Raw genomic sequence first — 13187 nt, forward strand, 5'->3', positions numbered from 1 at the left:
AAAAAAAAAAAGCATTAATCTTCCACTTAATCAAATTCCACCTTCCTATGGGTTTAAATGCCAAAAATTAGGAAGACATTTATTTTCACAAAAACAAGAATCTTGTGGTCACGTCATGAAGGAACCTAACAGAAACCACTTTCTTTTACTTCAGCTGTTTGCACTGGACAGGTAGGCACTGTGCCTCAAGGCTGAAACAAAAAACTATCTAACCTTCAGAACAACATATAGGGATAGTATTGAGGATGGTACATGGTAACAATTTCTTTCTCTAGGTCACAGAGGAAATCAGCCTCTTTCTATTTTGTTCAACAATTCTATAGCAATTAATTTTCATCAGTTATTCTGCCACCTGCAGGTGATTTTTTTTTTTTTTTTTTTTTTGCAGTTTTTGGCAGGGGCCGGGTTTGAACGCACTGCCTGGATATATGGAGTTGGTGCCCAGTAATTCTTTGTAACACAAGAGGAATGAGGAAAGAGAGTATGTGTTGTACAGTATTAAGCTTCCTCTTCCTGGCACTGCACACCTAAGGGTGGATGAAGAAGGAATGTGACTCTTCACTTTACTCCCAATTCTATTTTCTGTTTTCCTTTTTAAAAATACTTACAGGTCATATGCCAGCCTAGGTATTGAAGATACAAAAAATACAATTAAACAGCTCAAAATCTAGTGGAAAACCAAATAAACAAGTGAATAAAAGAAAATGCATCAAGGAAGATTGAGTAGATGTACTTTTTCCTATTCCTTCTCCTAATACAACCAAAACCCCTAGATATTACAGATAAAACAAACAAAAGATGACTCTGAAAGGTGAAGAGAGAAAAAGGAGGTAGACTAGCTAGAGGCATAATGACCTGATGCTAATTCACCTGGACTTTGTTTTTGCCTCATCTAACTCAGACTTAGAGCTGAAGAAGCCAGCAATCTAAAAATGCCAAAAGGAGCAGCCAAAGATTCCTATCAAAAGCCTCTAGCTGAAAAATGAGGAAGCCTAACAGAACAGAAAACTGTAATGGCTGTATTCCAGCAGAAACAAACTGTGGCTCATTCTTACCAATTCCAGAAGAGACTAGATGGGGTGTCTACTCTCAGTAGGCCTGTTAGGGGACATCCCTCACCTTTCCTGCTGGGGTGGTATCAGAGGAAACTTTATAATAGAGTCAGAGCTTTCACCAAAACTCACTGGTAATAAGGCTACCCTCATCCCCTAGTGTCAGTAAGGAGGCACTCATACTTCTCCTGGCTAGATTGGTATCAATGTAGAACTAGTAGAGAACTGCAACTCCTACCTCTACCCAGGAGTAATGAGAAGCTCCTTCCCTCACCTGTCAGTGGAGGCCAAGTGAAAAACCTGGCCTACTACACCTAGCTGGTTATAACAAGGCACTTCACACCCACACACACTTCTCTCTCTCACTCTCCTTCCCTCCCTCTGCCTGAGCAATATCAGAAAAAGCCAACTAAAACAAAAAATTGAGACAAGATTCAGAGTCTTGGCGTGGCACCCTTAGCACACTGGTTATAGTGCCAGCCAAATACACCGAAGGTGGCAGGTTTAAGCCTGGCCTGAGCCAGCTAAGCAACAATAACAACTGCAACAAAAAATAGCTGGGTGTTGTAGTGGGCGCCTGTAGTCCCAGCTACTTGGGAGGCTGAGGCAAGAGAATCGCTTAAGCCCAAGAGTTGGAGGCTGCTGTGAGCTGGGACACCACAGCACTCTACCCAGAGCGACATGAGACTCTGTCTAAAAAAACAAAAACAAAAACAACAACCAAAAAAACCATTCAGAGTCTTAAAACATAATGCCAAAAATGTCCAAAGGCATTCATCATATCAACAATGAGAAAGATTTCAAACTTTAAGAAACCAGACATCTAGATGACAGAGATGTTAGAAATTATCTGACAACAATTTTAAAGTATCATTACAAAAATGGTTCAAGGGTGGGCTCAGTTGCTCATGCCTATAATCCTAGCACTGTGATAGGCTGAGGCGGGTGGATTCCCTGAGCTCACAAGTTGGAAACCAGCCTGAGCCAGACCAAGACCCCATCTCTAAAAATAGCTGGACATTGTGGGGCGCCTATAGTCCCAGATACTTGGGAGGCTGAGGCAAGGGGATCCCTTGAGCCCAAGAGTTTGAGGTTGCTGTGAGCTGTGATGCCCCATGGCATTCTACCCACAGTGACATAGTGAGACTCTGTCTCAAAAAGAAAAAAAAAAAAAACATACAAAGACTTGACACCCAAAGTACAATCTACATATGGAAAAACTGATAAATCATAAAATAGACTTCACTAAAATTAAACATATTTGCTCTGCAAATGACCCTGTTATAAGGATAAAAAAAACAAGCTGATTGATTGGAAGAAAAATATCTGCAAACTATATATTCAAAAAGGACTATTATCTAAAATGTATAAAAAACTTATCAAGCTTGTAGTCCCAGCTGTTTGGGAGGCTAAGGCAGGAAGATCACTGAGGTTTCTGTGAGCTAGGCTGACACCATGGCACTTATGCCTGGGCAACAGAGTGAGACTCTGTCTTAAAAAACAGAGTGAGACTCTGTCTTAAAAATCAAAACAAAATGAGACAAAAATCCAATGAGAAAATGGTAAACAAACAAAACAAAACAAAAATAATAATGGGACATTTCACCAAAAAGGATATACAGATGGCAAATAAACACATGAAAAGATGTTCATGGATCTCCTGAGCTCACAAGTTTAAGACCAGCCTGAGGGCAGTGCCTGTGACTCCAAGGAGTAGGGGGCTGGCTCCATATACCAGAGGTGGCGGATTCAATCCCAACCCTGGCCAAAAAAAAAAAAAAAAAAAGACCAGCCTGAGCTAGAGCCAGACCCCCATCTCTAAGAAAAAAAGAAAAGATGTTCAACATCATTAGCCGTTAGGGAAATACTACGACACATCTATCAGAATGCCTAAATAAAAAATAGTGACACCATCAAATGCTAATGAGAATACAGAGAAACCAGATCACTAATACATAGCTTGTAAGAATGTAAAATGGCACAGCCACTCTGGAAAACAGTTTGGCTGTTATTTTTAAAAGTAAATATATAATTGCCATATGACCCAGCATTTGCACTAATGGTCATTTATCCCAGAGAAATAACAATGTACATGCACACATGTACACAAACATTTACAGCATATTTATTAATAATAACCTAGCCCAAAACTGAAAACAAGGCAAATGTCTTTCAACAGGTGAATAGTTAAGCAAATTGTGGTACATCTATAGGATAGAATACTACTCAATACTAAAAAGGAAAAATTACTGATATACCTAATAATCTGAATGAATCTCCAGAAAATCATAAGTAAAATAAAGCCAATCCCAAAAGGTCATATGCCACATAATTCCACTTATAGAACATTCTCAATTTTTTTTTTTTTTTTTTTAAGACAGAGTCTCACTCTGTTGCCCTTGGTAGAGTGCCGTAGTGTCACAGCTTACAGCAACCTCCAACTCTTGGGCTTAAGGGATTCTCTTGCCTCAGCCTCCCAAGTAGGTGGGACTACAGGCACCCGCCACAATGCCCAGCTATTTTTGTTGTTGTTGTCGTCACAGTAGTTGTTGTTGTTTAGCTGGCCAGGGTCAGGTTTGAACCCGCCACTGTCGGTGTATGTAGCTGGTGCTGTAATCACTGTACGTGAATGTTCTCTCTCGCCAACATCTTTCTTTCTTTCTTTCCTTGTTTTGTGTGTGTGCATGTTGTTTTTGAGAAAAGGTCTCCTTTTGTCACCCAGGCTGGAGTGAAGTGGAGAGATCATAGCCAACTGCAGCCCTAAACTCTTGGGCTCAAGTGATCCTCCTGCCTCAGCCTGTGAGTAGCTGGGACTACCAGAATAAGCTACCATGCCTGGCTAATTTGAGAAAAACAATCTCCTCACTGCCTCCCAAAGTGCTGAGATTACAGGAGTGAGTCACTGTACCCAGCCTAATATCGTAAAATGACAAAATTATAAAATGGAGAATGAGACTAGACATAGTGGCTGACACCTGTAATCCTTCACTCTGTAAGGCAGAGGCGGGTGGATGGCTTGAGCTCACGAGTTCCAGACCAGCCTGAGTAAGAACAAAATCCCATCTCTAAAAACAGCGAGGCATTGTGGCTGGCACCTGTAGTCTCAGCTACTATGGCATCTGAGGCAAGAGGATAGTTTGAGCCCAAGAGTTTGAGGTTGCTGTGAGCTATGACCCTATCGAACTCTACCCAGGGCACCAAAATAACAGCCATTGTTTATAACTGCCTAGGTATATTAAGTTATTAGGAGTTATAAAGTGTTGATATTCAAATTATGTTATTCCTTTTTCATTTATTTACTGGAATACTTCTACAAACAGAAATTTCCCCTCACTTTAAGATACAGTTCCCATAAGAACACCAAGATAAATATTTGATTTTTTTTAATTACTAGCAGCTCTCTACAGAAGTTAATCTACTAGCATTCTGTAAAAATGATTAATTAGTTTGTTTTTTTGTTTCTTAGGGTAGTCAAGTGACAAGCGATGCAGTGAGAGTGGAGAAGGAACAAATGAATTTGTAACTGTCTGTGATTGATTAGTTATAAATGCCACTGCACAACTTAATATTTTTAAGTATCATTATGAATTGATTAATGTAAACATATTTGATGTGCGTCAATCCATTGCATTTTGATGCTCAATTGTCACATCTTTGGCCAGTGGGAATTATTTTATTTGGCTCCTGAGTTATGTTACAATCCTAATAGTCTTCTTTGTTTATCCTTCATTGGAGCAATTCTTGCCCTAAATTTGAAATTAGCTATTTCTCCAAAGAGTCTTGTTTCCTTTTAGTGGGGATTGGTATTTTGGTAGCACAATTTGGACACTAGAGGTATACGTTGTAATGGATCATTGTTTCTAGGTCTTTTCAGAATAAAGCTAGGGAAGTTTTTTAGGATAAAATATACCATGAGTTCACAGTTATTCTTTCAGTTTAAATTCAGAATTACAGATTTTTTTCTTATTTTCATCAGTCATAAATCTGTATCTCTTTATTCCACACTAAAAAGCCTGCTTTTCAAAGACACCAACATTATTACTCATATTTTAAATCCCATGATATACAATACACCTAACATAGTTCAGAATAATAATACCAACTCTACAATCAATAATATGGCTATTTTAAAATATTAGGGGGAGGGAGGCTCGGCATCTGTAGCTCAGTGGTTAGGATGCCGGCCACATATACCGGGGGCTGGCGGGTTCAAACCCAGACCAGACCTGCTAAAAAACAATGACAACTACAACAAAAAAGCAGCCAGGCATTGTACCAGGCTCCTGTAGTCCCAGCTACTTGGAAGCTGAAGCAAGGGAATAGCTTAAGCCCAAGAGTTTGAGGTTGGCACAGTGGCTGTGAGCTATACTCAGTACACAGAATTCACAGTACTCAGGGTGACATAGTGAGACTGTGTCTCAAAAAAAAAAAAAAAAAAAATGCTGGGGCGGGGGTTGGGCACAGTGGCTCATTACTGTAATCCTAGCACTCTGGGAAGCTGAGGAGGGTGGATCACTTGTGCTCAGAAGTTAGAGACCAGCCTGAGTAAGAGCAAGACCTGCCCCCATCTCTACTAAAAAAATGGAAAAATTAGCTAGGCACTGTGGTGGGTGCCTGTAATCTGTTATGGGGGAGGCTAAGGCAAGAGAACTGCTTGAGGTTAGAGACTAGCTTGACCGCAAGAGTTTGAGGTTGTTATGAGCTATAATTGCTACAGGATTTGCCCAGTCAGGGGTGGACAGGAAACCCTCCAGCCCCCATTCTCTAGGCCCAGGTGAGCTCAGAAATCAGACCCCCATCTCAAGGCACAAACAAGCTGCACTTTCCAGGCTACAGGCTCTAGGCTTCTAGCAAGGTCATGAAGAAAGCAGCCTGAAACCTTTTGGGTGGTTGCACCTAGAGTAGAGAGCACACACCCTAATCCCTTCTTTGAGACAAAAACTGCAAAGACCTAATAACCTTGCCCCAGCAGAGGAACTGCATTCTTTCATTTGTTAATACACTCATTAACTTTGAAAAGATGTTTTTCCACCTACCAAGTCCTGGCCAAAATGGGATCTATACCCCTAGACAAAGGACATATGTGGGAGACTTCCCACTTTGCCAGTTCATTCTTAGAATCCTGGAGACAAAGGACCTACTACAGAAAGGAATTGTGGTAACACGATGATGCCATGGCACTCTACTGAGGGCAACAGAATGAGTCTCTATCTCAAAAAAATAATTTTTTTGGTCACTTCTCTTTGTCATTAGCCAAATTATTGTGTTCTAAAGTCACTTGAATAGTTTGGTTGGAGGCATTTTACATTTTTTTTTTTTTTTTGAGACAGAGCCTTAAGCTATCCCCCTGGTAGAGTGCCATAGCATCACGCTCACAGCAACCTCCAACTCCTGGGCTCAAGCGGGTCTCCTGCCTCTCCCTCCCAAGTAGCTGGGACCACAGGCGCCCGCCACAAAGCCTGGCCATTTTTTGGTTGCAGCCGTCATTGTTGTTTGGCGGGCCCGGGCTGGGGATTCGAACCCGCCACCTTAGGTGTATGTGGCTGGCGCCTTAGCCGCTTGAGCCACAGGCGCCGAGCCGGCATTTTACATTTTTGTAATAAAACTCCTTATCAGAGAAATATTGAAGTTGTCAGAAATGTGTGTGTGTGTATAGAGTGTTCACACACACACACATATATACATGTATGAAAAGAGCATTGTGTGGGTCTCTAGATTCTGAATTAAAAGTAGCGCCAATAGGTACAGATGCCTTAGTAATACTGAGAGAGGATACTGGGAAAGGTGAGGTCTAGGAGAACAGGTGTTCTCAAGGAGACCACAAGGATACACCTGCAGAGTCCTCTCCATGGTGACTCAGCTCTTAGTAATTTGTAGACTTAACTTCCTAGAACCTGGAAATTGCCACTTCTGGGAACTCCTGTAGTTCTGTAGAGACTGGAACAGCTTGTCCTGCTTGCTTCAAACTGACCAATGAAAAAGGTACCTGTGGGTTGGAATTTTTTGACTGGAGATAAAAAGGGAACCATCAAGCCAGTTGAGGAGTGTGGCCATTTTGAAGTCTTCTATGCCATTAGTTCCACCCACTAAATAAAAGCTTTTTTCCTCTTAAATATGGTGTTTTGGTGCTCTTTCTCTCCATTGGGGCTCATCTTCCTGCAACAATACTATTTGGGAATAAGTATTTGTGTTAATTTTATTTGGCAAGTACTAAAAGATGACATGTCAGATATTCTTTTGGCTGCAAAAACATGATATGGTTAAATTCCTTGGTTGCAATATATATATATATTTTTTGAGACGGAATCTCAAGCTATCCCCCTGGGAAGAGTGCCATGGCATCACGCTCACAGCAACCTCCAACTCCTGGGCTCAAGCGAGTCTCCTGCCTCAGCCTCCCAAGTAGCTGGGACCACAGGCGCCCGCCACAACGCCCGGCCATTTTTTGGTTGCAGCCATCATTGTTGTTTGGCGGGCCCGGGCTGGGGATTCGAACCCGCCACGTATGTGGCTGGTGCCTTAGCCGCTTGAGCCACAGGTGCTGAGCCAGGTTGCAATATCTTAAGGTCACAAGATTGTATTACTCCACAAAAGTATCTTTCTGAATCTCTTTTTCTCTCCATATATCTCTCCAACTGCTCCTCCCTTATGAATTAGTAGCCTTCAAAAACTTCCATTTCCATTCTTTCTTCACCTCTTTGCCTTCGTTAGCCTTTCCCCCAGCAACTCAGGTGTTCATATTTTCTGTGTATTGATGACAGAGAAGGAGGAGGAATTGCAGTACAAACTAAGGTAATGAAAATGGAGGAGGTGGGGAAATAGACAGCTGCAAAGATCTGAGCTGGAAAGACCGAACGAATTGTCATCCTAAACAACTCAGAGCTCAGATTTCTTCTCTGGACAGCTGGCTTTTTTAGTCCTTCTAAAATACTGTCTGCACAGATGAGCAAGAGGCTGTGAATTACCTCCATTATGGATTTCACTTAATGTCAGCTACTTCCAATATACTATTTGTAGAGACTAAACATAATATTCAATGTAGCAAAGATGAGCGTTGGAAACGTAAGGTATCCAATCACTCACTATAATTTTGAAAGGCCAAGAGCTCAATAAGAACGCTGGAGGGCTGCCTGGAGTAGGCGGTGACTACAGAGTCACACTAGCTGGAACTAGATACCTGACTTGTCTGTCATATTTTTGTCTCCCTTCCCCTACTTGGCGCCCATTGCTCCATATTCTTTCTAATCCTCCTACCCTTCCACTCCCTCCACTTCCATACCCTACCCCCACCAACGTTCCTGGAATTTTGGACTTAGCTATTTTTAAAACCGTCAACTCAGTAGCCACCTCCCTCCCCCACTCAGCTGTCCAGTACTCTGGCCAGCCATATGCTCCCCCTTCTCCCCATACCAAAACTTCTCTGGCTCTGTGACCTCAGTGAGATTGCAGCCGGTCTGAGGACTTGAGGGGGACATGGAGAAAGAGATAAGGGACTCCTTGCTTGGAACTGACTGGCAGAATAGGCAACCATGGCTGGAGAATTGACTGTCAGAGTAATGTCTGACCTCTGGAAACAGTAAGTCAAAATGAAATTGCAATTCCTTTAACAAGCTTTTGGATTGCAGTTAGACTTTTATAAAATCACAGATACCTACTTGGAGGTCTCTGGTCCAAAAGTTGGGATCTCTCCCTATCGAGGTCCCCCAATCTCCATTTCTCCTTTTGTCTTATTTCTTTGTGGCCTCCGGCCTCTAGACATTTGAAGTTAATCTTTTGTCTCTCCTCCAGTAGTCTGAGCTCCCTCTTTACCCCAGCTCCCTTTTTAATCCGATTACTTCAAGATTCCTGATGAAATTTTAAGAGTTTTCTACACTCTTTATTCTGTATTTTTCTCACCAGTGCCAAATTTTGGCCTCAGACAATTAGTCACTGACACCTTTCTAGTTTGCCCCTACTTAGCAATGCCCTTCACATTGGAATTCCAAGGGTGAGGACTGTCCCTTGTTACAAATTATATTTCAAAAAACCTCTGGTTCCTCCATTCTATTTTTCCTCCTCCAGGATTCTTCTCCCAATCATATCCTTATCCCAAGAGAGAGGAGTTCTGCTGGAGGGAGTTAGTCCCTCCCAACCCCTGCCCTCAGCAAAAGATTGAAAATTTCTAAATTTGCAAAGGGGAGATTAATGGAAAGAATGGTTCTTCATTGAGATTTGGAAACATACAAGAAGTAAAACAAACTAAAGGAGGATTGATTTGCAAGCTTGGTTTGCTCCCTGTTATCCAATGAGACAGAGGGATTATTAACTGAAGGTCTCTAGAGCTGTTAAAAGATATTGGTTCTCTTTTGATTTGAATACTGATATTCTAGATGGGAAAGGACTTCCTTCTTTACTCTTTGTGTTCTTCTGACACAAAGAAGGAGAAGAAATGAATACTCCTGGAGGGTGTCCCTTACGGACTGGGAGGGACAAATAAGCAGTATGTTACTGATATGTTTCCAGATCCTAATTCTATTGGCAGTCCCACTAATGACTGGTATTTGATCTATCCCCATGCTTCCTCCCTTTTTGGCATATCTGCTGTTTGGTAGCTCAGGATGGGGCAATACAGTGGACTCTGCCCCCACCCCCACCCCCATCTCCGAGTTCACTCAATCTTCTCTCCACCCCCATCTAGGGTTATTGCACAAGGGCCCTGAAAGTGTCCACAGGAGAAGGGCACAGAAGCTTAATAGGCACACTTACAGTTTGGGGAGTCCCCTTCTCCCCAAACTCTAGTCTGCTCATTTTTTTCTTAATCTCCCCAGATTCTCTTCACATCATCCTAACCAGTCTTCAACTCTTCTCTCTCCCTATGCCTGGCCAAATTTCTTTCTTCAGTCACTTACAGGTCAAGCGGTCAAAATTCACTAGGTAGGAGGGTCATCAGCTGGGAAGAGCCCGCGCCTGGGGGGACGTGGCTGGGTAGGTATGGGGGATCCAGGTCAGCCCTCTAGTCCACGGCCCCCCTTTGGCAGTCCCCCAACTCTAAGCACTCTCATTCTCCTGCTGCTCCTCTGTGGACATGGTAAGGAAGGGCCGGGGAAGGGTTTGGGGAAATCCAGAGGGCAGGCTGCTATTTAGGGCTGGGAATGTGAGCATGTGTGAGGAGAGACAGGTGCTGATGAGTCCCTGTCACTCACCTTACTCTCAAATAGATGTATATTATTTTCATTCAACCTGGGGAATCCCTTGATTGATAGGGAGCACAACTGAAGCAGGGTTACTCATTTTTAGTTAAGACTCAGTTAACAGAGCACTAGGGAGCTGGGGGTTGGGGACCGGGGAAGGCCCTTAGTTCAGTTTTAGGAACTTCTGAAATCCCTTGACGAGATTTGGAAGAGTTAGGAGCATAGTCCTGTACAGCAGAGGTCTGGGAACTATCTCACAATCATCTCCCTTCCGTCCTCAGCTCATTCTCAATGCAAGATCCTCCGCTGCAATGCAGAGTATGTTTCGTCCACTCTGAGCCTTAGAGGTGGGGGTTCATCGGGAGCTCTTCGAGAAGAGGAAGGAGAAGAAGGAAGAGGCGGTGGCGGCCGAGGTGGAGGGGTGGGCTCCGGTGGCCTCTGTCGAGCCCTCCGCTCCTACGCGCTCTGCACTCGGCGCACCGCCCGCACCTGCCGCGGGGACCTGGCCTTCCACTCGGCGGTGCACGGCATCGAAGACCTGATGATCCAGCATAACTGTTCACGCCAGGGCCCCACGGCGCCTCCCCCGCCCCGGGGCCCCGCTCTCTCAGGTGCCGGCCCGGGCCTCCCAGCTCCCGACCCCTGTGACTACGAAAGCCGGTTTTCCCGGCTACATGGTCGTCCCTCGGGCTTCTTGCATTGCGCCTCCTTTGGCGACCCTCATGTGCGCAGCTTCCACCACCACTTTCACACGTGCCGTGTTCAAGGAGCTTGGCCCCTGTTGGATAACGACTTCCTCTTTGTCCAGGCCACCAGCTCGCCCGTGGCATCGGGGGCCAACGCTACCACCACCCGAAAGGTCAGGGACTCAATTTTCCTCCTGACCCATTCGTGATCTTCTCTCGTAGTTACCCCTCAGTACCCTTCCTCCTCCTCCCGGCTATTCCACAGACGTGCTCCTCAATCCCTTTTTTCCTCGACCACTCCCCTTTCTTGAATCGCCTCCTCCTACCAAACACGTGCTGCTCTAAATCACTTCCCTTAATGGGAATTTCACTCAAACACAGGGAAACACTGAAGAGAAAGTGAGAGCAGACTTGAGGCCTTTCAGAAGGGAAACTTCTTGGGAGTTGCTAAGATTGAGTAGAGAGAGGGGTTAAGTAGGGAGGAGTCGATATTGAAACCTAAGGAGAAGCAGGGATGAAGGATTGAGGGCCATGAGAAGCCTTGCATCTCTGCTTGGATCACATCCCTGACTATACTTAGGTCTGATTGCCGGGAGGATGCACTGAGCCCCAAATGAACTATTCTCCCTCTTGCCCACACAGCTCACCATCATATTTAAGAATATGCAGGAATGCATTGATCAGAAGGTATACCAGGCTGAAGTGGACAATCTTCCTGCAGCCTTTGAAGATGGTTCTATCAATGGAGGTGACCGACCTGGGGGCTCCAGTTTGTCCATTCAAACTGCTAACCCTGGGAGTCACGTGGAGATCCGAGCTGCCTATATTGGCACAACTATAATCATTCGGCAGGCAGCTGGGCAGCTCTCCTTCTCTATTAAGGTAGCAGAGGATGTGGCCAGGGCCTTCTCCGCTGAACAGGACCTGCAGCTCTGTGTTGGGGGATGCCCTCCAAGTCAACAACTCTCTCAATCAGAGCGCAATCGTCAGGGAGCTGTAACCATTGATACAGCCAGAAAGCTGTGCAAGGAAGGGCTTCCCGTGGAAGATGCTTACTTCCATTCCTGTGTCTTTGACGTTTTAATTTCTGGTGACCCCAACTTTACTGTGGCAGCTCAAGCAGCTCTGGAGGATGCCCGAGCCTTCCTGCCAGACTTAGAGAAGCTGCATCTCTTTCCCTCCGATGCTGGGGTTCTTCTCTCCTCAGCAACCGTCCTAGCGCCACTCCTTTCTGGGCTCTTTGTTCTGTGGCTTTGTATTCAGTAAGGAGGTCAGCAATCCCAGTACTGATTTGGAAATGATTTGGACATTGAGAATAGTATAGAAGAACATAAAGAATCACTAAAGAAAATAGTAAAGACCAGGAGACATATGAAACAATGACGTTTATACATAGTCATATGAGGCTGAAGTTACAGAATAAAGATTCTAGATAAGGTTTTTGCATTCTAGACTTTCATAGGTGCTCTCCACCAATTTTTCCAATCCTGCTTATTGTAAGCAAATTGCTCTAATCTACTGTCTACTCCAGAGATCACCTCTATAAGCTTAGAGGCGGGGGGGGGGGGTCCTGATGATCAATAAATTAAGGGTTGAGTTTTTTTAAGAGGCAAGAACTGAAAAAAGAATACATGATCATTACCCATAAGAAATTCAAAAGAGAGGGTGGTGCCTGTGGCTCAGTGAGTAGGGTGTCAGCCCCATATACCTAGGGTGGTGAGTTCAAACCCAGCCCCAGCCAAAATGCAAGAACAAAAAAAGTAAAAAAAATAAAGTTTAAAAAAGAAGAAATTCAAAAGAGGAGAAAATAGGGGGAAAGTTTATGATGAAAATATGTCAGTCAGGTATATTCTGTTTTCTAAGTTCAGAAATTAAGTGGGCATTATCTGGATATATGGGAAGGGAATCTCTGCTTTTGGAGAACAGCACAGATAGGACAGAAGCCATCATCCCCACCCTTAACTAATCCACCATTAAAGTTTGAATTCTTCACGCCATTCTGTTGCCTATGTTGAATCTCTTTCTGGAGGCTTCAAATGGAGTAAAGACAATACGTTTATGACACTGAAAGAGGGCTCAGAAACCTGATATTGTTTCTGTCCTCAGGAAGATAACAGGCTACTGGAGAGACAAAAGTGATTCATGTGAAGAAACATACTGTGTGATGATTCACTAAACTTTATAGTATTGTGAATTTAGGCAGGAAGACGCTTGATGAGAACTAAAGTGCTAAGAGTAATAAGAGGTATTAAAAAAGATGGGAATTTGAAGTGAGCTTT

At 43.8% G+C, this 13187-nt stretch overlaps 1 protein-coding gene across 4 annotated transcripts; it reads left to right on the plus strand.

Annotated features, from left to right (window-relative positions):
• Positions 1 to 8360: 8360 nt before the first annotated feature.
• On the plus strand, positions 8361 to 12905 carry HFE2 (hemochromatosis type 2 (juvenile)). 4 transcript variants are annotated; one of them, XM_023515503.1, is made up of 4 exons: positions 8361 to 8628; positions 9933 to 10119; positions 10504 to 11081; positions 11551 to 12905. In XM_023515503.1, exons 2-4 carry the CDS (start codon positions 10023 to 10025, stop codon positions 12172 to 12174), a joined length of 1299 nt encoding a protein of 432 aa, XP_023371271.1. In that variant the 5' UTR covers positions 8361 to 8628; positions 9933 to 10022; the 3' UTR covers positions 12175 to 12905. The 4 variants fall into 4 exon arrangements, with proteins under 4 accessions (XP_023371271.1, XP_023371273.1, XP_012663087.1 ...); XM_023515505.1 differs by lacking the exon at positions 9933 to 10119 and having other exon boundaries at positions 8468 to 8628; XM_012807633.2 differs by lacking the exon at positions 8361 to 8628 and having other exon boundaries at positions 8635 to 10119.
• Positions 12906 to 13187: the final 282 nt, after the last annotated feature.

This window comes from Otolemur garnettii, unplaced genomic scaffold, assembly GCF_000181295.1.
Source record: "Otolemur garnettii isolate 467f Iridium unplaced genomic scaffold, OtoGar3 scaffold00073, whole genome shotgun sequence".
In the NCBI taxonomy this organism is placed as follows: Eukaryota; Metazoa; Chordata; class Mammalia; order Primates; family Galagidae; genus Otolemur; species Otolemur garnettii.